Here is a 25,117-nt window from a genome sequence, read left to right as displayed (position 1 = left end):
TCTGAAAATATCCTCCCTCCCTAATGGTTACATTTCCTTAGTTTCTGAAGCAGAATAAAGGGCCCAGAAAGGCTTCTTCCCCCTTTTCCTCAACAAGAAACACACCCCAAGCTACCACCAGTGTGATCTAATTCAATCATCCTTAGCCTGTAACTATAGTAAGTGTCAGTATGGAAAAACTCCTTCTTAGAAGAACAATTAAAACTTAAAGCAGTCATCCTGGTTGGCTGGCTGAACAAACGACACATGTTCACACAAGAATAATTCATTCAACCGTCTTAATAAGGATTTACTTTAAACAGAACCTGTACGGGTACACTAGACTCAGTCTCATTAAGGAGTAAGTTGGATTTTTATACAGCATGAACCATTGGCAATCTAAAACAGACCCACTGAAGAATGGAATGGAGAACCAAACGCAATGTTTCAGACCCAAACTCTATGTGCCTTTAATACTTTCTTTTTCCTTTTTTTTTTTTTTTTTTTTGAGAGAGAGTGCACACTACGACAGACATTCGCATTTATCATGTTTTTAACTTCTTTTCTAAGGATGGACTCTCTGAATCTGCATCTTCCAACTCCACTCTGTGTCTTTTCAGTCCTCCGAGAGACTGAGTGCTCTCACTGCCCGTAGGATGCAAGTCAGCAGTATCCTCTCTTGTGCTCCCGCTGTAGCTGTTGGAGTCCATGTCAGACAGGCAGCAGTCTTTGTGCAAGGTGACACCCATCTGTACAAGGTTGCCACTATCAGCATTTGAGTGCACCTGTAGTCCTTGCGTCGCAGTCTCCTGCTCTCCAAAACTCTGTCCATTGTTGAAGCACGAAGGGCGAAGATGCAAGTGGCCGTTATTGTGGTTAACGCAGGAGGTGTCGGGGCTTCTCTCCTCACTATCATCAGTCTGGTTTCTGGAGCAGTGACCCGACACACTACAGATGGCAACAGCGGAGAACGGAGGGACCAGTGAGTGATGGCTTGATGCTGGTTGACAGTTCTGACTATTTTTCTGTTCCACAAGTCCTGCAGTCTGAATGCAAGGTTCTTCAGTACAACTATTTAGCCCTTTGCAGTTAGCTTTTCCATTGAGCTTTTTAGTCTCAAAAGAATGCTCTATACCTCCACTGCTAGTGTCTTCAGGTGTGTTTTCTTGACCCTCCATCTGCCGCTGATTGTCACATTCATGAGCTTGACCATTACTAGAATTTTCTATAAAGCCACATTCTTTTAAAGTCTCTTTGTTGTGGCTTTCAGTAGAAAGAGCTGGGGAACCTTGAGGAACTACTGAACTCAAGTTCCTAGCATCTTCCTTATTTGGCAAGTGTGCTGTACTGTGCCTTCCACTAGTTCCTGGCTTCCCTTCATCATTCTCTCCGTCTCCTTTGGAGGATTCACTATCTTTACTAGCTGAATATATGTAAGAATAATGAAACCATCTGTAAGCTCTGTAAATCTTTCTTTCCACTGATTCACTGTCTGAACAAGGAGATGTCCTTTCTTTGAGAACTTCTTTGTTGGCTGAACTCCTTTCTGGCGAAGAAGCTGGAGAAGAAGAAAGATCATCTACTTTGATCTGGGGGTAATCATAGATGTCCTCACCTACGTAGGGGGTCACGTTCTCCCTGTTAGTGCTAGTCCTTTCCTCCTTTTGCACCTTCTGCCGGCGCCTCAGCGCATTGCGTTGCCTCATAGATGTGCGTCGTTCATTCAGTTCCTCTTCATCTTCTGTACTGCTGCTGCTGCTGGAACTGCTGGATTCGTTCTCCTCAGGGCTCGGGGACCGTGGCCGTGGGAAAAGGTCCGTATCTAGTTCTGCCTCACAGGTATTGTCATCAGAGTCAGACTCATTGGAAAGGGCCAGGAGACGTTTATCCTGATACTTCCTCAGCGCAGAGAGCCTCTGCTGACGGGAAGCCACATCTTCTCTGGCTGAGGGGGATTCAGTTGATCTTAAGGCCCTTAAGTTATAGGCAGTTTCATCAGACTCTTCAGCCACATGGGGTGGGGAGTGATGCAAAGAGGCAGAGGACTCCGACTCGCTGTAAGCGGAGCGTTCGCTTACTCCTGCGTGGAGCTGCAGGATTGTGCTTTCACTGAGGTCGCTGTCTGAGTCAGAACTCCAGCCCTCAATCTCCCGGCGCACCAGGGAGTCAAAAAAGGCCATCATCCGTGGATCTTCCTGGACTGACTGGTTGGCATAATCATGGGACAAACCACTACCACTGTTCAACACAAGACTGATGTACTCTTCGTGCGTGTAGAGACAACGCGAATCATCCTCAATTCTACCATCCAGATCCCCCGTGCAGTCAGGCTGCTTGTAAGGACTCCAGATCTGTAACAGAAAATAAAAAAAAAAAAAAAAAACATACAGATGTCTTTGAATTCAGAAACTATTACAAGCATTTGAAATAGAACAGCAGTGCCAATACCCAGAACAATCGCCAGTTGTAGATTGTTGTTATTAATTTTTACCTCTCTGACCCTTACAAGTATTCCAGAGGTGCGGATTTTTTTCCTCCCCCTTTACAAATGTGTTTTTCCTGCATCTACTTCACCAATCCAAATCTAAAAGCTCTCAAACTGCAGATTATCCATCATTTCAATACTTCACTGTGCAATAATTTCTCCCAAATCGCAAGGCTCTATTTTTATGTAATAGGGGATGCTTACTCACTAACGGTAAGAATAGAGAACAGTTTGTTGCCTACAATACAGTCTTAGCAGTAACGAAGCCACTTGTTTCCCAGGAAACTAGAGTTCCTTGTGCCAGTGATGGAGAGTAACATTTCATCCAGCTGCATCGTCAGTCACACCTGATCAGCAGGCAGGGAGCCGAATGTATGGAGGTGAAAAGCAGAGCTGCACTACTCCCTTTAGGGAACAGTCATGCAGGAAAGCAAGCATCCAACACCCTCTCGAGACACAGCAGCAGTTTCAGTTAGCAGGGAAAGGTGAAGGAGAAGAGTTTTACTGAAAGCTACTTTTGAATTGGAGAGAGGTAGTAACATGGCAAAGTGCAATGACTTCACTACTAGCAACAGCCTTGACTGTGCTGTCCATCTAGCCTCCCCTCAGTCTTCCTGGTGTGGAGGGGAAAAGGAAAAGAAAAAAAGCCCCAGAGAAGATCCACCAATATCCCTAAGAAACTGGCAATCCATACCAAATACCACAGTTTGACCTCCTCACCTTTCTCAATTTTAATCATATTGCCCCTGAATCTGCGAGTAAGGCACGCATTGGACAACCAGAATGGCTTCATTCTAGATTGATGGTTACTGTAATGCACAACACCTACTGTAAGCAGAGCTAGTATCTAGCTTATCCACAATAGTGTCTTAACATCCTGCTTATAAAATATCTGATTTCAGTCATGCTTTGGTTTTACCATGCTAACAAGCTGAGGGAAAAAAATTCTGTGCCAGCTGTCTGGCCTTTTGGGACAGACTTGGGCAAAAACATTTATTTTCCCAACAGAAGAGTCTAGTTTTGTTCCAAAACCACTAAGAGAAAGGGTTTCCCTGTGTAAGTGGGATAATCAGCACTCATCTCACAGATGTGTAGTTAACACATGCAGCATAACCTGATACAACCATGACAATCATTATAAAAAAAGCCCATGAGAATACCAGTAATTCTGTATTCACAGAGGTTTTCAACAGTGTACAGTAAAGACCTTACATCTTTAATATTGGAAGTAACATGAAATAAATTATCTTGAAGCTACTTGTTCAGCACAGCAAATTTAAGATGTACAGGTAAACTTTATTCTGGAATTCTCCCAGACTGGAATGCCTTTACTTTGCATCCTCTGTAATTTATGGTTAACAGAGCTTCCACATATGATCTTGCTATGTAGATAAAATTAAAGCAGGCTGCAGATACACCTTTTTCTGTACGGCAATCATCAAGCTGCCTTTCAGAGCAAAGGCAAAGGAATTTTACATTGCATTACCTTAGCCTGTTCCTAGGGGCACGCCTCAGTATCAAGATGTGTTTGCTATTTGTACTTAATTGCAATTTTTATTATTTTCACTACTTAAGTAAATAAAGATTCCTCCAGTACAGTTCATTAATATAATACTTGAAACCAGAATGAAGACAGACTCCATTGCTTGGTTCAAGCACTGAACTTACCAGACACATAGCTCAAGGGACAAGCACCAGTTTTGGATAAAGATAACAAAACCCAGCCTAAGCCCACTATGTACAGACTTCCATCAACCATACTTAACCTTTTTGAATTATTCAAGAATAGAAAGAATCTCTCTTCATCCTCAAATTATTTCCTGTGCTCCACTTCCTAAGGACAACCTCAGTGGATGCATGAGAGAGAGTTGATTTGGGGATACACCAAGTTTTTTAATGGAAAAATAGAACTGTACTTGTTCAAAGGACTATTCCGAGTTGCTGTCTTCTTGATGATTTAAATAGCACATGTTCAGTACCTTCTCTCACAATTTATCAGATCTTTCCCCCTCTTTGTCCCACTACTGAGCGTTTCATGAAGTAGATCAGATCTTTTTGTATTTAAGAAGCATATACCTTCTTGTAAATGCTTCATACTGTATACCTGGACAAGTAGGCTGACATGTCCCTTCCTCAAATAGTCTTAGCAGTGTTAGATTGATCACTAGGTTTTACAAAAGTTTTTTTTTTTGTTTTGTTTTGTTTTTTTAAGCAAGAGAATTAGAAAACTCTTAGATTCTGTATGAATCAATATAAATGGAGGAGAGGTAGTCTGCTCTAAAGTCCCTCTGGGAAAGGTCTGTTTTACAATGAAAAGTCATCTAAAAAGGTACATAGAGTGCACAGAGGGATTTCACAACCTTGTTAGTGCTACCAGATCTTTCTGCTCACTCTGCAAGCATCAGAGAAAATACAGCAGTGTTAAATAATGAAACGACAGCTACAAAGAGTCCATACTGAGGCTTTTCCCTTCATAACAAAGATGTGTTCAGAGAAGAAATAAATAATAAAGAGAAGTCAAGGGAATTCAGGATGAATACCTGTTTGTACATGATCAGATGTCTCTGGAGATTGATATTCCTATTTGTTAGAATTTTGCTATGATTGAATATAAGGGCCTGCCAGAGTCCCAGAAAGAAATTAGACTAAGAACTTATCCTTGGCAGGACCAGGAGTCTCTAAACTGGCAGCAACTGGCCCAGTGCTCTGTGGCTTTTGAAATGGGCTTCTTTGTAAATGGAACGCCTTTCCCTTTTTCACATCACCTGGCTGATGCCACGTCAAGGAAGAATGTGAGCAAATTGGAGAAAATAAGTTGGCAAATCATCCCACTGAGACAACAATCTATCAAGAAGTTCTTTATCAGAGGATAAAGGAGCTCAGTATTATTCACTGATGCCCCGAGTACAGATATAAAAACAGGAAGAACAACAGAAAAGGGGAGTACAAAACTGGTTCTCTACTTCAGCAGACATGTTTAAGAGAGCATGGTTGAATTGCTTGTATTCCATGGTAGCAACCGCCCAAATTTTAAAACATATAAGTAGTTATGCCTGTAGCCTGAGAATAATTAAAACCAGCTATATTAGATTATGTGATTAGGCAGAGGCAGCTAGCCACAATTACACTAATCTGTCACTATAGCAACATGGGCAAATACACTTTGCTATCTTTGATATACTGATGATCTTTAAACAGATGAGACCTACAACAGCTGTGCTCAGTTACACAGTATTCCATTTCCAATAGAAAACAGTATTTCTTTCTGAAAATCCTTACACACTATCTATTTTATCTTTCTGAAACTCTCTTCTAACTGCATAATCATTTGTGGCCCTTCTCTAAGCCCCACACATCAGAGGGAATGCCTCATTTCTTTCTCCTGCAATGTAATTTGTCTTCCTGCCAGCACATCCCAATGTCTCACACACTAAACTGAGGGGAAAGTGGTATTTTTCTACTTCGTATTGCTTTAGCCCTCATGGCAAACGCTTGCTGCAAATTATAATTTTAGTTCACAGCTGTGCTTTTCCACACGATTTTACTGAGGTTCAGGTTTCTGATTTGGAGGGCAATTCATCTGGGTTGAGGTGTCCAGCACACACTGTCTGGAGTCAAGGCACCTAGTATCCTCCATTAATGAGCTTGTTGAGTATTATTTTAGGTTTCTGAAACCTCCTCACCTGAATATTCACACACCCTCATCATCTTATCCATTGTATTCTCAGTCATAGCAGAAATCAAACTCTAAACCACTGAGATACTGAATTATATTCTTGCAGGTGCTTTACAACAAAATACTAAAGGGAAAAAAATACCACAACGACAAAGGTCAAAATCATTCTTGTGAATACTATTAATTTCAGCAGGGCTAGGCCCGAGATGAATTTGTATCTCATTTGCAATCAGCATTAAAACAGCAAGCGTGCTGGCAGAAGCATGTGGAATTATTGAATGGCTTGTCTGTATCATGCCTTGATGCTGGTGCTATCAGTTCCTCACTTCTAGAAGTACTAAATTTAGGCCAGGTAGTCTAAAAATTAAGGGCTCAGACAAACAACTACTTTCATCCACATTTTTAATTCATCACAGAGTTTCTACAATTGAGGAAGTGGAATACCAGCCAACCACAGTGAAGTTACTTTCCGTGAGTTAATTCCAGAAAGATTTTTAGAAGACACTTGAAGGACAGGAAAAAGAAGGACACTTCTTAAGGAACCGATTAAAACAAACAAAACAAGAAAACATAAAAATCCCCTAACTATAATCTTTATTTATGGCTCTTCCTCTTGTCATCTCAACTTCTCCAAGCTAGCACATGGAGCATTTATATGAGGGAAAGAAAGACAGCCATGCAAGGGAAGGACTTGTGTTCCCAGCTGTTTTCAATGCATTAAATAATCTCTCAGAAATGCTAGTGGTGTTTTTCCTGTTTTGCCCTTCTGCTAGTGGCAGTTACTAGCCTCCAACCTATATGCAGAAGTAGCTGGAACGAAGAAACCACCACCATTGTAGGGTCACCTACAAACCACTGTTCACTAAGACAGTACCTTTAAAGACTGAAGTCATGCAGACCAGACAAGATATGAGCCTTAAAACAACCTGATCCTCAAACAAGGCACATTACAAGCGGAGACAAAATGACATACAACGAAAGGGTAAGAAGTTCTGGCTTGCTAATAAACTTAATAAAGAACCCCCAATTCTCCCTTAATTTGTTCCTAGCTTGCAATGTTTGAGGAATTCAGTTTCTTTAGAGCAGCTACACAAGTTCCATTGCACATACTGCAACACAACAGGCGTTCTCTTCTAAGGAAGCATTCAAGCAGAGGTGTCTTTGAAAGAGTTACACAACCTGTGACTGGAGCCTTAATCAAACTAACCTTTTAATCGCTAGGAAAAAAACAAAAAAACAAAACAAAACAAAACAAAAAAAAAAAAAAAAAAAAAACAACCCCCTGACAAAATGTAAAAACCCTATCAGAAGTACACAATAGCAGCACAAGGGACGTTTATACCAGTGCTAATCCAACAGTCCAAGCACACTTGTGCAGGAAGGATTCATAGGGTGAAGGGTCAGCAGATTAAAATCCAAAAGGGAGAATTCAGGCTGTGTGAATCAAGTACCCAAGCAAAAAAAGAAAACAAACCAAACAAAACCCAAACAAAAACAAACCTCTGGCAAAACTGTTGCTAAACAGTGGCAGTTTGACTGATTGGAAACTGAAAAGTTGGTGAGCTGCTAAGGCTGTTCAATGCACTTTTGTTCAAAGCCTATATTTGATAGATTTGTGATCAAACCTGTCAGGAGGACACAGATGAGGAAAAAAGTAGAAAAGCAAAAAAGCAAACAAAGTATCAGTGGAAGACAGAAGAGAAGGAAAGATATACTACAGTCAGAACCCAAGTGCTGATTGTAGCTATAATGCAAGTGATACAGCCAGGCATTGGGCCAGTTCTGGTCCATAAGTTGCAGACCACTAAAACACTCCTTTGCAGGACAAATTCATTCAGTCAACTTGTAGCTGACTAAAGCCTTTACTAATACTCAAATGACCTCATTTATAGCCACATGCAGGTAAGAGTTTCATGAAGTTATTCAACAAATAGTTAGAAGCAGCATCAGTTCTCATTATCGTACTTAAAAATTAAATCGTTCTGGTTTCTTTCATCTTGTTGATAGACCTAAATTATAGCAAAATTTCTGTGGCGGCAGAATGAGAAGTGCAGTAGTGTAGCATAATCCTCCGCCTCTCTATCCTCAACCCCTGGTATTAGAAATTACAAAAAAGTTTCTGCCTTGCACCCACAATATTAGCTGACTTTCCTGAAGGAAAGTTTCAGAACCTAACAAAGTTTGTTATCTCTTTACATTCAACATAAAAAGGCATCAACTTTCTAAAAATACTGTATATTGTTAGAGGATTCAGAAAAGACATATTTTGGAAGGTATTAAGAGTCCTATTTCCTCTCGAAGCCACAGAAAGGTATGTTGAATTGATTCAATGCAGAAGTGTGCACAAAAATTATAGGAGGGCTCCTGAGGCAGTATTTGGGCCAAATTCAGCTAGGTCAGGCTAGGCTAAGGCTCAGTGATACTATTTTAAGAGACTTTTACTAAATTTGAGCCCAAAGTATCAGAAGTCTTAGGAGATCATGTTACAGCTGTGACCAAACTCTCCCCAGAAGGACTGTTTGTATGATACTTCAGCTATGTACAGAATGAAACTGGAAAAAAATTCCCCTTTCAAGGTACAAATGCAGGAAATCTGGATCTTATCTCTCATCTCTAAAACCTTTAAAATTGACTTGTAATTTAAATTTGAAATTCCCAATTAAAAATTTGTATCAGTTTAGCCAGCAAATGAGACATACCACTTTACAAAAGAATAAGATGAGAAGACAGGATGGGTGTGGAAAAGAAGGAGGCTGAGCAAACAAAGCATTTCTTCCTGAAATATTGAAAAAACATGTTTTCTGATAATTAATCTTACCTTTATGATCTTTTCAACACCAGAAGAACAGATCATGTAAGTGTGAGGATTAAACCGGACTTGGTTTACAATCGACCGATGACCTTTCAATACCATGAAAGCACCATTGACGACCCTGCCAATGCCACCTAGGGGAAAAACAAGCAGACACTGAAATGAATGATTAAATCTTCATATTCCTTTCATTCATAATCATTTAAAGTTGCATTATATTTGACAATGTGCTTCAGCTTTATTTTGTACTATTTTAAGGTCTGCGTTGGCTGCAGAATTCCAATTTTATGAGCAATGCCCCTATGAAAAACTGCAAGTTTGAGGAAAAGCATCCTTCCTGCAAATTAGGACTTGGAGGCTAGCTTTAGTTCAACTATCTAAACAAACAATGAAGATTTTTGACCTAATATGTCAAGTATGTGAATAAGAACAACATACATACTTAATGAAATCACCAGTGAAACCATATTGCCTAAGGCATGACACTGCTCACAGTTTGTAAATTTGAAGCAGAGACAAATAAAGAGGTCGACTTTTTTAATAGCTATACTCTTTCTTCTAAAATCTACTTTAAATCAGCAATTCATTACTGTCACAGTTGACTCTACTCTGATGGGTAGGATTCTAAAGGAGCCAATCTTCAAGTTATAACATTACAGCTGGACTTGGTATAGTCTTCCCTAGACTGGGATCTATAACAACTTGTATTTCTGTGAATCAAGTTTAAACAGGGACCTGAAATAACATCTGACCAGTGCGTTATATCATTCTTTGTCACAAGGCAGGGAATTAGCTGAAGTGAAATGCTTTTGTGATATTAGTAAAACTCAAAACAGAAACCAGACAACTTTTGCGCTTGGTCACTAATTCTTACTAGGTCTATACACCAAAATAAGAAACTGTCACACAGTAATTTTTTATATTCATAGATTCACACAATTAAAACCATACATTTTCTAGAAAACACACCTGTGTATCTGAATAAATAAGTATCAACCAAGATGCTATGATTAACATCTTCAGTGAAAGAAACCAAAACTTTTAGAAGAGAGGAAGTAAAAACTGAAAACCACTTCAGAGGAAAACCACGTTGCTATTTACAATTTCAGAGGTCATAAGCACACCTTAAAATAATTTCATTAGCTTCTGTGCTACTTATAGTCATCTTAACACTAAACAAGTAAACTTTATATTCTTCTCGTTGAAGATGTTTGCTGTCCTCCTTTGTCCTCAAAAGGAACTCTTTCAGCTGAAGTAGCTGCTGGTTTAAGCCCCAAGCCCAATGTTGAACAACTCGTCTTCTAAAACAGAGAGACAGAGTTCTCCTGCAAGGCACATTTCATAAAGAAAAACTTACATTAACACTGAAGAGCAGCAAGACAGAAGGGCCAAAGGGAGGGGGGGGGGGGGGTTAGGAAAAAGCATTCCTAATCACTTTCCATGTTAGGTTACATAAATGATGAAGAACTGCAGCTTCTGAGCTTGTGTTCAGCCCCTCTCCTCTTAGAAAAAGGACTCTATCCTTTCTACTCATTATAACTACACTCTGAAGACCAGACTGATGTGTACGCACCATGATAAGGATTTAGAAATGAGGAGTCATCCAACTCCTAAATATCTGCAGACAAATCTTTTTACTGCTTCTGGAAAGTGTTCTGTTTGCACAAATCTGTTTTTGCAGACCAAACTGGTATCTCATGGCACTTTGGGATAGAAAGATAACGTGCCTGAAGTGAATAGAAATGACAAGTAACTCCAAGGACCAAATCACATGGCCATTTTAAAAACTTTGTATATAGCATGAAGGCTCATTTTAAAATTAAGAAAGCCCAAAAGGGAGATTGGCACTCCAGTTAACTTCTAAGAATGTTCACTGAAACTGCATTGAGACTGAGCAACCTGGAACAGTTCTCTTATTTGGGTACACTTGTATTTTCTGTAAAGGTTCAAAGGTAAGTCCTGCCTTCAGCCACTGGAGCAAGATTTCACCAGTGTGTAAGCAAAGCTGACTGAGAAGTAACTGATTAGAGATCAAGTTCACTAAATGCCAAATTGGTCTCTTTTGATTTTCTTTTCAATTTTATGAGATTCCTCACATCCTTCCATTCTGCCGCCCCTGCCAGACATTCATGACCACATTTATGGCTGATGGCAAATTGCCCTATTCCCACAGCATTCCTTCTAGCCAAAGCACAGTTGTCAATCCAATTGCATCAATCAAGCCAGCAGTGGATGGTTACATCAAGTCCAGTTCTCAACACATTTAATCTTGACCTAGCTGATATACGTTCCAGGAAAAAAGGCCTTGGGAATGAAGAGACAATTCATTTAGGAAACATTTCCAATTCTATAAGTAAAGCCTAAACCAAGTGTTAACTATCCATGGACTCTGGCTGCCTGAATTCAGCACAAAACAAGGTATGTCCTGTGAACCACTTATAAAAGATTCAGAAGTTAGAGAGACAATAAGCAAAGGAAGAATTATAATGGAGATGAAATACAAATTTAGGGCACCAATATCTTGGGCTGCATTTTCAAGCCAGTCGTTGGCACTTTGTGGTACTGTCAGCAGTGTGAATTAACCCATGGTTATTTTCCTAGTAAAACAGTGAAAACAGTTCTTTAATGCCAGATCTGTCTTCTGGTATTAAACTTTAAATGTTTATCAATACACTAAGAGTTCTGGATAAAAAGTGAACAGCATGCCATGTCTAGAACACAGCTCTCCCTAGGCTGTAGTCAAATTCAGGTGGTGTCTGAAGCCCAGAAAGCCAACTGTATCCTGGGCTGCACCAAAAGCAGCATGGCCAGCAGGTCAAGGGAGGCAATTCTCCTCCTCTACTCTACTCTAGTGAGACTCCCCGCTGCCACTGCAGTGCTGTGTCCAGCTCTGGGGTCCCCAATGCAAGAAGGACATGGACCTGCTAGAGTGGGTCCAGAGGAGGCCACAAAGATGCTCAGAAGGATGGAACACATATCCTATGAGGACGGGCTGAGAGAGTTGAGGTTGTTCAGCCTGGAGAAAAGAAAGCTCTGGGGAGACCTTATTGCAGCCTTTCCATAAAGGGGACTTATAAGAAAGACAGAGAGAGACTTTTTACCGAGGCCTGTAGGGACAGGAGAAGGGACAACAGTTTTAAGCTGAAAGAGCATAATTTATATTTGGATATAAGGAAGACATTCTTCCCTGTGCGGGTGGTGAGGCACTGGCACAGATTGCCCAGAGCAGCTGTGGCTGCCCCCTCCCTGGCAGGGTTCAAGGCCAGGTTGGACGGGGCTGGGAGCACCCTGGGCTGGGGGAAGGGGGCCCTGCCCCGGGCAGGGGGGTGGGAACTAGGTGATCTTTAAAGGTCCCTGCCAACCCAAACCAGTCTATGAGTCTGTGAATGAACTCCAAATCTTTCTGCTTTAATACTGAAGTTCCCTAAATTCCTTTTAAGCTGTTAACAGTAAAATCAGAGAAAACATAGTACTAGAACATACTTTACTCCTCTAAGAGTGAAGATGAACTTCCCTACAAAGTCCCTTAAAACAACTGCCCCATTACAGGAAAAGTCCCTTATGAGCAGGTTGCTGCAATCACAAGTTTTAGCAGTCCGCTTTTTCCAGCAGTATGAGAGATTTTAATCGCTTAAACCAAAATGCATCGACTCCAGCAAAGCTCTGATAATCTCTGTGTCAAATATAATAGACTGCCCCAGAACCTCATTTGTGGACAATCCCTTGCCTGATGTAATTTCAGTCTACCAACTCCTAGGTGCTTAAACGATGTCTCTAAGTGCTTAATGCAGAGCCTTCTGCACCCTTATCTTGACAGCAGTCTCTTCATTTTATAGTATCCCAGCAAAGTTGGTATTGTATTCCATGTGTATCTGCGTGGCAGACATATGCCTGTGTCCAGACCTGTCTGGAATCCCCCCCCGGTCTCTCAGCAGAGGCTGAGCTGCAGCCATGCAGCTTCTAGCCATCTCACAGTGTGAGTTAAGTTTGCTTATGTCTGCTGACAAAAGAAAAAAGTGCATCTGTACATTAAGTGCAGGTTTGCCATAAAACTGCTCAAATTCCTGAGGCCATCTTCCTTTTTTCCATGTAATAATTTCTATTTCTTTTTGCCATCTTCTCTTGAACTGGTATTTTTATTTGCATTGTTTCAGCAGAATTGGCCTCTGCTATCCCAACGACATTCAAATGTTGCTTTTGAGGTTTGGGTTTTTTTTTGTAGAGGGCAGGGGTGGTTTGTTTGCTTTTCAACTTAGTGGCATGCACAGGTCCTGCAACTGTTTTAGCAAGACAGCTTTTATATTCTTAGATAGTTACCACATGTGTAAGCAGTGTTTATACAGAAGCCATTAGCTTACATCTATGTTTTATTAATCATATTTACAGAAAAACAAAAAAAACCCTGGAAGTCCTCAGAGACTGAATTATACCAATTTTAGAAGGTTTCTAAATACTAGAGGGAAGGGATGGAGATATACTAGCTGGCTTTGCAATACTTTCCAAAAATTGCCATGCTTAAAGACAGTTCTGAGTAGTGGTTTAGTTTTTCTAGCTGTGCTGGTTGATGTTTTTTTTGGTCTGCATTTATTTGATACGCAAAGCAAAATGTCAAGAAAATCCCTCTTCCTCTGCACCCTGCAAATAAGTGCTCCAAAGAAAAGTAACACAAATTCTCAAAAATTCTTTAAATAATATCCTACTACGATATATGACCAGCTGGAAGAAATAACTTATAAAAGGCTAAATCTGAAGTGTAATTTTTTTTAAAACAGATTTCCCCTACATACATTTGACAAGAATACCATGGCAACACAATGACTATCTGCAGGCTCCAATACAGACAGAAGGAAGGAATAATACAATGCTTTTAATAGTAGATGTCTACTAAATTGCCAAAGTGATTACTTCTTGGTTTGCTTTATTATGTTTTAAATTTTATGCTAATTAAATACTTGTTAATTATTCAGTTTTGCAAATATTTATGCAAATTAGCTGACATTTCACATATTGAGAACATGCTGGATGGTACATACCAACACATTTTAAAAAACACTAGTAGATCATAGTGAAGGAGAGCGAGATATTTGGATAGCAATCTGACTTCCCATATACAAGTTCCACAACACGTAGCAGTGTTTAAAAACCCCCCCCAAAAAACAGAAGAAATAATTATTTGAAGAATAAGGAAAAAAGGGAAATGATAGACTATGAGGAAATGCACCATAGCCCAGAAATCCTGTAAAAATGTAGAGCAGGCTCTAAACTAATGGAAGCTATGCTGTTCCGAATATTTAAAAAAACCTGTCAAAAGCATCGGAGAACTTGCTGGGATAAGGATCAATCTTCTACTGGCTTTGTAACAGAGGAATTAAATGACCTAATTGAGAAGTCCTTTCTATCTAGGACACCAAAAAAGAATTTCCACTGGTTGTTCATATAAGGTAGAAAGATGTTCCACAGACTAAAGCATAACTTCGTACAAGCCTTGTGAATTACTCAAAGTGCTGAAAACTCCTGAGAAGAACCAGATATTTGCAGCTACTGCCAGTGTGCCATAGCATACCGTTCTACTGTAGTACTTGGCACTGTAGTAGAAAGCTCATTTAAATTAATTTAGTTTTCATTAATAATAATCCAGGACACATTTAGACTGTAGACCACTGCCCTGAATTTGAATCGTATGAAGTCACGATGCGCTAACGGAAGAGAGATACCATAGTTTGGAAAGCAAGTGCACAGCACAATGCAAGCAAGTATGCATAGCATATAGAGCCTCTGCCTTCAGTGCAACGGATTATGCTTAGACTCCTTAAAAAGTCTTTCTCTGGTCACTCACACACCTGTATTTGTTTCGTACAATACATGCCAGCAGATGGCTTTGCTCCTCAGAGACCTGTCTGTAGAGAAGTTAGATTTAAACGCAGGCACTCTTTGCCCTGAGAGCACAGGGTCCTGCAGCATCCCTTCCAGTGGGATTGGAGTCTGACTCCAGCTCTGGCAGCTGCCCGAGCGACTTCAAGGTTTCTCAGTAGCACAGGCAAAACTGACTGTGGTCACATCAAATGTGGGGTGAGAACAGCAAGGGCTGGCAGAGGTCCTTTCTCTTCCCAGCACCGTAAGAGGGAGGTACCAGGGGACTCCAGCTCAGTACTTCTGACACTACAAGAGAAAGCAAAAGGGAGTGCCTGCCCATAAGAAAGCAGCTCCAGCTCCATCTGCAGACTGCTTCCTTTGTCACCTTCAAACCCACCCTCTACCTCCCAGGCCAGATAAAAGGATCATTGTGGCCTTGCAAAGCTTTAGCTTAAGCACATGGAGCAGTGGGCTGGCCCAGCACCTGACTCAGGCAGGCTGCTCTTCCAGGCAAACACCCATTTTGCTTAACCTACACCTAGAACCAGCCCCGTGGTGGCCTTGTACCTCTGCAGAGGTTCCAAAAGCCAAAGAAAAAATTCATATTTAAACAGCTACAGAATAGGTAGAATGCTGTAGTGGTAGTGGCTATTTTTATAAGTATATTTTCTCCTTTTTTTTGTTGCTGCTAAATATCTCCCATATCTATCTACATCTTATCTATACCAACCCCCACCCCCCCACCCCTCCCCATTGTTATCAGCAGTAGAGCTGAACAACAATATGAAAGCTAAGACAAAATTACCACAGAAATAAATGTTGGCACACCCCTTCCATTCTGTTCCCTCTCATGGTCTGAGAGAGATTGCTCTTTTGGTGTGTTTAACTGCGTAAGTCGCAATGATTTTCACAGTGTTATTGGGACCACACGAACTACCAACAACTAGGCTTTCTGAACATGAAGGGAATAAAATACGTGAAATCATCACAGAACTGATAGCTGTTTTTGACAATGGAGGTGTGAAAACAGCTTGTCTGCGCATTTATTTTGTACTGGTAGCTGCAAACACATTCAATAGAATGAAGAAGGAGCTCTGGTACAATCAGATAGCTAATTGCTGGGGACTAAGGCTTCTCCAGCCTCTCCCAGTGCTCAGTGTTATCTTCAGCTTTCTAGTGCTTAATTAGACACTAAAAATGCTAAGGCCAGTGAGAGAAACATTCATGGATGCTGAACCTTCTTCCACTTGGCTAGAGCACTACAAAGCACCCTACACTGCCTTGTTTTCTGATAAATGCCATCTAGACAGAACATTTCTGCAAGTTTCTGGTATGACAACATGCATGACACAGAAAGCAGTCTAAATTCCACTGAGTACAAGAATCTCTTCTACACTGCCCTACCACTTACTTGCTGTGATAATGAACCAGCTGTTCATAGCACACTATGGTCAACTCTGTCCCGAAAGAAGACACAAACTACGACCACGTCTCAGAAAAATCAATTTTTTTAAAAATACAAACCTTCCAGAGCATGCTCCCCATTGGGCCAGATGGCTTCCCCCCCCCCCCCCCCAACTGGTATGTACATAGGCATGTGTGCCCATACATAAAAATCTCAAAAATATCTAAAGACATTAAGAAACACTTAATCATCTATTATTCATCTTTGCTTATCAGCATGTAACTTTGAGAACTTAAAGCACAAGCTGTCTCCAATGAGATAACCCTGTTCAAATGTTGTGAAAAGATCTGTTGCTGAATTCTTCAAGCCTAGAGGTGTCTGCATTTACAATGACCAATGAGGAGGAAAAAAGGGAAGAAAAATTGCATCAGTTCTGCTGAGAATTGGTGCAATTAGTTTAGCAACTGGACCACAATGACAGGCCCTTTCTTGCTAGCAGTTACAGTCAAAGGAAGAATTAAAAAGATGTTTTGAAATGCAGTTTGCTGTTCTGATTTAGTGAAGTTCAGAAGTCTGGTGACAGCTTGCTCACGTAAACTGAAGGATCCCCAACTGTCTTCTCAATTGCAAACAAATATCATATCCCTCACATAGCATCTTTGAGCAGTATTTCAAAAGCAAGAGACAAGCTCTGAGTTGCAAAGATGATTCAGAGTAGTGGGTGAGGAATGTAAATTCCATTTTGCAAAACATTTCGTCTACTAAGCCCTCTATTACCCCACAAGACAGGTCAGGTTCTGTCTTGAACAGGGATTCTTTACCAGCTAAGAGACCATGTTTATAGGAGTTAGGTTTAAATACTGCCTGAAGTGTTTATATGTTAACTGTCTTGCTGGGCCGATGCCTCTTCTCACTTCTAGCTTGCCTTGGAGTCAAGTAAAAGCTGTGGAAACTCAGGACTGCTTTTCTTCTGCCAGACTAATGTATTAATTTTGCTAGAAACTCTGCCTCTGAAGAAAACTGGGATATATACTTTAAAGAGGAAATTGGCTAACAAATTCACCAAACAATTGGCAATTACTTCTGAAGCACACTACAAAGCTGGGTAGTACTTGGATGTAGAAGAAAGTGGAAAAATGAGCAAACCATTCCATCTTCAAGAAAGGACAAAAGGTGGTAGAAAATAAACCAATCTTCTGGCATAGAAAATCCTGGCCTATTCAGAATAATCTAAGATTGTGGAGGAACACAGACAATAAAACTCTTCAACAGCTTCCTAAGCAATTAGGAAATACCTTTTTTCACAGAACTCCCTGCTCCAGAAAAAATCCTGTCTAACAACTGGACCAAACGAAACTGTTGGCAGAGTTTCCACCTGAGGGGGAATGACTTAATGCAATCTATGGGAACACACCTCTAAATTATAATTATTTGGAAAAGAGAAGAAGAATTTGCTCCATTTTCCTGGAAAAATAGCTACACAGGTAACTGCATTCCTCCAACTTGAAATACACTTGCAGTCATTGGACTGGTGTGTCCTTCCCACTTTTCTTGATCTTTTTTGTAGTGCTGTTTCTAACCATTAGATAGCTAGTACTTGATGAACCTGTACCTAAGCAAAATAATCTATTTCAAAGTTGTTGTTAATGCTGCAGCTTTGTAAAAATGTTTACACTTGCAAAAAAGCTGCTATTTACAAATAGCTGATATAACTTAAGAGAGTTTTCTCATAAATATTTATAGCAGCATAATGTCTGAATTCAACCGGAAGGTAGAAATCAGAGATATTTTTATTTAAAATACCAACCAACAGTACAGGACATTACATCATCCTGTCTAGTTTGCACAATATTTTAAATGAAAGACCACATTCCACCCCCTTGGATCACAGGCCCAAAGACACTCTATTTTAAGCTAGAACATGAGAACAGGGAATTTTGCACTGAAGCAGAAGCTTTCCAAGGTCTCCATATCCCTACAGAAAGGCTCTTTCTCCAAGAAGGAAGCACAGCAACCTCTCTAGCTGAACAATTACTCTGAACCACAGGATGAGATTTAAAAAAGGATGTTTCATCACATTCAAAACAGGCACAACCCTTCAAGAAGAACTGAATGAAGAAGAGCTTCCACAAGTCTATTGCGGGCAATTTGGATGGCCAGTGACTTATTTGCCACAGAAGCCGAATCTTTAGGGCTAACAGAACAAAGCTAATTAGTTTTGCTACAATGTTTCAATAGGGGCACTGCTCAAGTCACAAGAGACTTAAGACATACAGGTTTCTTCTACAGGATCTTTGGATGCCGTTAGGCAACCACTGAGGGCAATTGACATTAAGTAATTAATTTTGTAACTCAAATGTTGCAAGTTTACTGACACCCTTACTCAAGTTACAAGAACCAGAAACAAGAAAACTGACCAAGACACATACAGCACTGTTTTGTGGTAATTCTAGCTATCACTCTTTGTGCAAAGGTGCCATATAAGAAGTTTGTAACCTGCAGCTGTCTGGGAAAAAAGTTTGAGAACATCACAGCCAGATAAACACAAAATCTCAAATCCAGAATTTACAAATGGAGTCACGACAAGTATAGTAACGTGCATAAAATGTAGTTCTACAGTCCACACAAAAACTTACAGATAAATAACTGATTTAAATGTATGCAACCTTTGTTTTAACTAAGAGGAAATTCTATTAGTAGTAGTAAACCAGTGTCAAACGTAAATGGACATCATACAAATTAAAAGGGAAACAGGGAGAAGTCTCTATAAACCCTACACAAAGATAGAAGGCCAAGGTACTGGTATATTTAGCAGGACCATCTTCAGGACTTCTGGACTGCAACACCAAATGTTGCTTAAATAAACAATCCAAAACAAGAACGGCATTTATCTCAAAATCCTGCCATTAACTAAATCTTTTAGAGGCTAGTCACCCTCTCAGCTGTGGATTACACAGCTGTGAGTAACAGCATTTGAAAATGAAACAAAATATTTTCATGTTACCTCTAACGCAGCTTGTTATTTGCTCTCACAATTGTTAAAGCACCTGACACCACAGGATAGCGCTCAGTTGTATTTAATACCACTAAAATGTACAGTTTAAACTGTCAGAGCCATTAAAAATAGAAACAGTAGTACATTTCATAAAGCCTTGAGTCTTTCAATCAAGATTCAACACCCTTCTAAAAGACCACAGTGATTTGTTTCAACAGACAAGAACGCTGACATTGTATGGCTTAGAGTGTCATATTGCCAAACCCTACACAATCCTATACAACATCAAAGTAGGCACTGACCAACTGTGGCATCTACAACACTACTGTTAATCTCACATACACTGATGCTTTTCTTTAACACTCCTCTGCTATACTTTCACACAGATCTGAGCTCATGCTATTTGCTTAGCAGATCTGCCCCAACGTGGGAAAGGGTGAGAAATGAGTTAAAAGTGGTCATTTCCACAAGCTGATGGTGCTCCTTCACCCAGAAAGTAAGAGAGCATAACTGCTCTTCTGCATTAGAAATCAGCTGGAGGATTTTGGTGTAAGAGGAAAGAAAGAGGGGAAGAGAGGCCAATACACTGGAGCTATAAGGAGCACGCTGTGAACCCAGCACCATTTTATGCTGCAAGTACCATTACGAAGTAGAATGTCTTAGTAACAGACTAAGTTTTTCAGTGAACCCAGATCAGCTCAGAGGGAGCAAAGTTGGTAGATAAGAGGAAGGAAAGACACCCTGCTCCAGCTACAGCTCATTCTCTTCATCAGCTCATCTAGAAGATTTAAATGATCATTATATGAGAAGAGACATTCAAAGAAAATCAGTACAACAGAAGATTCAAATGGCATTGGCTGTTGCTATCCAGAGACTGGATTAGGCATTTGTAACCTCCCCCCATCCAGCTTTCACCAGAATTACTCTAGATTCAGAGTCTGAGAAGAGCAATTTTTCAAAAAAACAAACTAGTATTTGTCAGACACCTGCCCCACCTTCCCCAAATTACAAAGCAACAAAACTTACCTGCTTCTGGATCTGGAGGAATCCTCCACATATACAAATTGAAGTCATCAGAGCCCGAAAGGATGTACTGTCAAAAACAAAAATAAAAGCAGTTTATCACAAAATATCACCTGAATTATTTTATTGTTGCTCTAGTTTCTCCAAATCAAAAGTGTGGGGGAAAAAAAAAAATGTATAATTCTTTGCACCTCGCTGATCAACTTACCCTTAAATGGGGGTGAGGTACCAGCACAAAAATGTTGCGTGCATATAAATAGGCCAAAATTCAAAAGCAAGCTTCATGTATCTGATGCCTACTGCCCAAAGTGTATGTTTTCTTTGCTAAATAAGGCTATGGATTTTGGTTGGCTTTAATACAAGCATGTCTAGATCAAACTCTCCTATCTTGCAGCCTGCAACTCTGGTCTTTTTTTAACGTCAAAGTCTTTAATCTTTTTCTCCTCATCTCCTGAACTACTGTGGAAAACTCCAAACACATACCTAAGAAGAAAGCTAGCATGTCCATTACACACAAGCACAACATGTCTGGCTCATCAGTCTAAGACCATCAAAAGTCAGTCACTGAGGATAATCTTGAACACTGAACAAAACCAAAGCTAAAGATTCACTGTCAGCAAGTCTCAAGCAGTTTTAAACCCTCATATTTATCATACTGTTAATTTTTCTTCCTGCTTATAGTTACTCTCAAGAGATGAAAGGCTGCCCTTTTTCAACAGTGCATGAATGATAAGCAATCTCTTAATTGTCCAGAAGTTCAGGCAATATGCAATTTGAAGTAGCTTAATATACTACAAACATGCACTGGAATGACAGGTGACATTTGACGTGGTAAAAAGCTTGTGCCTCTCAGTTACGAGAAGCCACAAACTGTGCCTTGTCTCCAAATATCTATTCTCTAATAAACTCTACTCCCTGTCATTTATTTCTCTCCTGAACCAGAGATGAGATGACACAGACTGGAACCGAGGGCAGATTCTGAGTCCAGTTACACCGATGTAGACAGTGTAAAATCTCTAGCCTTCAACTGACTTAAGGCTTCTGCTTAATCTGTATAGTCAAGAAGTTGGGGTTTTCATTTTATTACTATTTTTAGGGTAGAGGGAAGGGTGAAAAAGAAACAAATGGAGCAATTTTGTCCCTTTTCTAACCTTTGATAGGAGACAAATTCTGTTTTGTTTGGCTCAAACATAACTGGTTTCTATCTTCCATTCTCCAGGGATACATAAACTCTTCAAGCAAATTAACATCAAGCAGCGAGGAGACAAGTCCTGGAATAACACAGGACTGAGAAGCAAATAAAAAATATACACTAACATGGAGAGAACTGCTATAAATTCACATATATTCTGTTTGCAATGCTAATTATGTTCGTGCAGTGTTTGGATGTTTCCAGTCACAAAAATGCAATAACCAGCCACTAAAATCCCTTCTCTGGTTTCTTACTATCACAATCCAACCATTCCTTCTCTTATTTTTAAGGACGTAGGATGTGAGTAAGCACTTATGAATGCAATTCGGCTCATTTTCTGACAGATAAGAAGCACTGATCAAACAAGAGTTCCTTTAAAAACTTGTGCACACTAGTTCTGCATCACTCAGACCCGTCCTTTCCAAGCCATAAAGTTATTTCTACAGGCCAACATGTTCAAGCACTTAGGTACCTTACCTCTGCCAAACTGACCTGGCCGTGCCAGGAATATGTGCTTCCCGTCCATTTGACTGCTCATAAATGTTAGCCCACAGCAGGCTGTGCCACTGTGCCAAAAGTACACAGATTAGGGCTCACACAGGCAACCTCCCAACAATCAGAAAGCAAGCACCTCTACTATGTTCTGTTACACAGGAAATACTAAGTGGAAAAGAAAGTCTTGTTTAAAGTTATAAAGATGTTGCCAATTGTTAGTATTTATTACCAGATTGTGCGGTTGAAGCAGCAACTGGTTTCCATAGGATATGTGGGGAAAAATGGAGACTTCTGAAACAGCTACAAAGTCAGTATCTTGAATTTATGACCATAACACTTTTTTTCTTTTTTTTTAAACTATACAAGTTCTAACAGCTCCTCAATATGAAATTCTCTACATCATAAATCAAACAAACCTACCAACAATGACAGTCTCCAAAGTGACAGATTTCAGATATCCTGCACCAGGCACACAACACAGAGAAAACACATTATGTATGTGCAAGGAATGAAGTGTCTGTGAGACTCTTCAAATCAGTTTCCAAACTGATTTGCCGAGGAACACGCTGTGTATCCTGTAAGACTCAATAGCCAACTGTCTAGGAAATGTGGCGTACCATTGCCCACCGAACAAGAACGTACTACCTGCAAAGATCACTGATCCGAGTATACTCTGTCTTGCTTTGGAGAAAGCAAAATTTAGAGTGGCTCTGCAATGATGTGGACTAATGGTAATTTGACTGCCCTATCAAGAGTGTAACCAGGAGGTCAAGACAAGTGATTATTCCCCTTACCTGGCACTTTTGAGGACACACCTGGGTACTGTGTCCAGTTTGGGTCCCCTGATACAAGAGTGACACTAGTAAATTGGACAGGGAGTGCAGAAGGGCCACTGGATCTGAAGGCACATAACCTGCAAGGAAAAGCTAAGGGAATTGGTCTTATTTAGCCAGAAGAAGATAAAGTGAAGGGACAGAGTGGACTTCAACAGTCTCCCACTGTCTGAAGGAATACAGAGCAGCAGGGGACAGACTCTTCCCAGAGGCATGCAGTGGACACTCAGGAAGCAACAGTCACAAGTCACAGCAAGGGAAATTCCAGCTGAGCACAAAGGAACAGCATGTTGAGATGGAGTGTAACAAACACTGCAACTTGGCCCCAGAAAGGCAGTGGAATATCTATCCTTGAAAATCCAAAATTAACCTGAGTAATTCCCTGAGCAACCTGATCTGACTTTGAAGATGCTTTGCTCTGAGAAGCAGTTTAATTCAGATGACCTCCATAGCTCTCTTCTGATTCAATTTTTTCAAAGATTATCAAACTGAAAAGGGAAATAATTGTCTTGGTGGATTGGGTTTGGTTTTTTGGTTTGGGGGCAAGAAGGGGGAAGGTGGGTAGTGTCAGGAAAGTGCCCACCTGAAACCTTTACACTCCATCACACATCATAGCTTCATGAAAACTCCAACAGGAAGACAAACTTAGGCCACAAACAGAGACATAAGCTTCAGTTCAGCACATGGACTTGCATAAGTTCAGGTGATCACAATTTGCAGAATTTAAAGAAAGAAATTGGCAAAGTGTCTTAAAGTAGTTCACAGAATCACAGAATGTCTGAGGCTGGAAGTGACCTCCAGAGGTCACGTGGTCCAACCACTCTGCTCCAGCAGGGTCACCTAGCACCATGTCCACATGGCTTTTGAATATCTCCAGTGCTGGAGATATTCAATTCAATTATCTCCAGTGGAAATAGCACTTATCTACTTAAAAGCATCATGAAGTCCTTTGCTTTGTTACTGTTTTCTAGCCTAGTGATATTTGCACCACACACACACGCTTGGCCAAAGCATTCTGGAACAAATAAAGAGACAAATCAATAGAAAGGAATAAAGCATCTGCATTGCAATTTATGTCCAGTCACAGAACAAACCTCAGCTCAGGATCTGAGCTGTTCTGAAGAAGTACTTAAAGGTTTAATCTTGCAACCAAGACAGCCATCAGGAAGTGCCAAAAGCATTCACTGATAAAGTCATCTACACTAGGTCAACGTTGTAAGCAATGGGCTGTGAGTTGCAAAATTCTGCATAATTTAAGTTTTATTTCAATAGCTAGTTCTGCCAGTAATTATCAGAAATAGAACATATTCCACAAAATATCCAACTATTTGGTGTCTCTACCATTCTACTGCCACTGCTGTAGCAGACAGCATTGTTTTCTGTTCTCTTTCCCTATTAGGATACCTCTGGGGTACATGTTTTCCTGCTGTTCTTATGATATAGAACTGAATCCTCCAATGCATTCCTTTTGTTCTTTTCTGTAAGACAAGGTGATATGGGTCTGAGAAGTAGAACGTGGCTTTTCAGAGACCAAGAAGACTGCCAGGAGCACAACTTAATGACTGCAGCTATTGCAAGAAAGATGTGCCAGCTGAAGATTCAAGAGTAGACACCCAAGCTGCTAAAGCCAGAAACACGCCTCTTCCATGACATCTGAAACAAACTCAATTCCAGCTAGTACTCTCTGCATAAGACAATGGGAAGCCAAGGCCTCTGGAGAGCACAGCTGGACTGACATTACTAGGACATTTACATGGTCATCTGTGACAATTTCTTTGATACATTCATTATTAGTATAACAATAAGTCAATATTTTTCCACACTAGTTGAAAGTTGGAGAATAAGGATTGAGAAAACGCAAGTCAGTCCAGACTACTAGAAATTTCAAAGAAATAATTGCCACGAAGTGCACCAAGCTCTAGTTAATAAGACTGAAATCCTGAGGGAATGGAGTAGACTTTAAAAGGAAGGAACAGAAAGGAAAGGAAAAAAAAAGGTGTTGGGGTGGGGTAGATGAAAGAATGTCATGCTGCATATGCTTAGTCTCCACTTTAATTGTGGCCAAGGATTTTTAGTCCTATGGGGATGTGCAAAATGTAATTCCTAGCAGAGCACCTTCTATTTGTTCAAACAACAAAAGCCCAGATAATCAAATCACAGAGGCAAGCCAGTGAGAGGCAGAATCATGCACATTTACAGACAAGTAAATGGCTAAGACAGTGTGCACTCTCTCCTCTGGCCCTCCCTGCCAAAAGACAAACTCCAGGCAGAACACAACCTCAAGAACCAGTGCAGCGCTGAATTGTGAATCAGACCAGACACTGTGTGAGGAGCTCAGATGCTCAGACGTCTGGGGGGAGAAGACCAAT

At 40.4% G+C, this 25,117-nt stretch overlaps 1 protein-coding gene across 5 annotated transcripts in view; it reads right to left on the bottom strand.

Moving 5' to 3' along the window:
• Window positions 1-261: 261 nt before the first annotated feature.
• Window positions 262-25,117, bottom strand: part of DCAF5 (DDB1 and CUL4 associated factor 5) — a 75,067-nt gene continuing 50,211 nt past the window's right edge. For all 5 annotated transcript variants that reach the window (XM_042791279.1, XM_042791280.1, XM_042791281.1 and 2 more), the window contains exons 7-9: window positions 20,232-20,298; window positions 8,959-9,086; window positions 262-2,330 (exon numbers count right to left, since the gene is read on the bottom strand). In XM_042791279.1, the coding sequence (XP_042647213.1) occupies window positions 525-2,330; window positions 8,959-9,086; window positions 20,232-20,298 (2,001 nt within the window). In that variant the 3' untranslated portion in view covers window positions 262-524. The remainder of the gene's footprint in view (window positions 2,331-8,958; window positions 9,087-20,231; window positions 20,299-25,117) is intronic.

This window comes from Tyto alba, unplaced genomic scaffold, assembly GCF_018691265.1.
Source record: "Tyto alba isolate M040663 unplaced genomic scaffold, T.alba_DEE_v4.0 Super-Scaffold_18, whole genome shotgun sequence".
NCBI lineage: Eukaryota > Metazoa > Chordata > Aves > Strigiformes > Tytonidae > Tyto > Tyto alba.
This window is presented reverse-complemented; position numbering and strand designations above follow the sequence as displayed.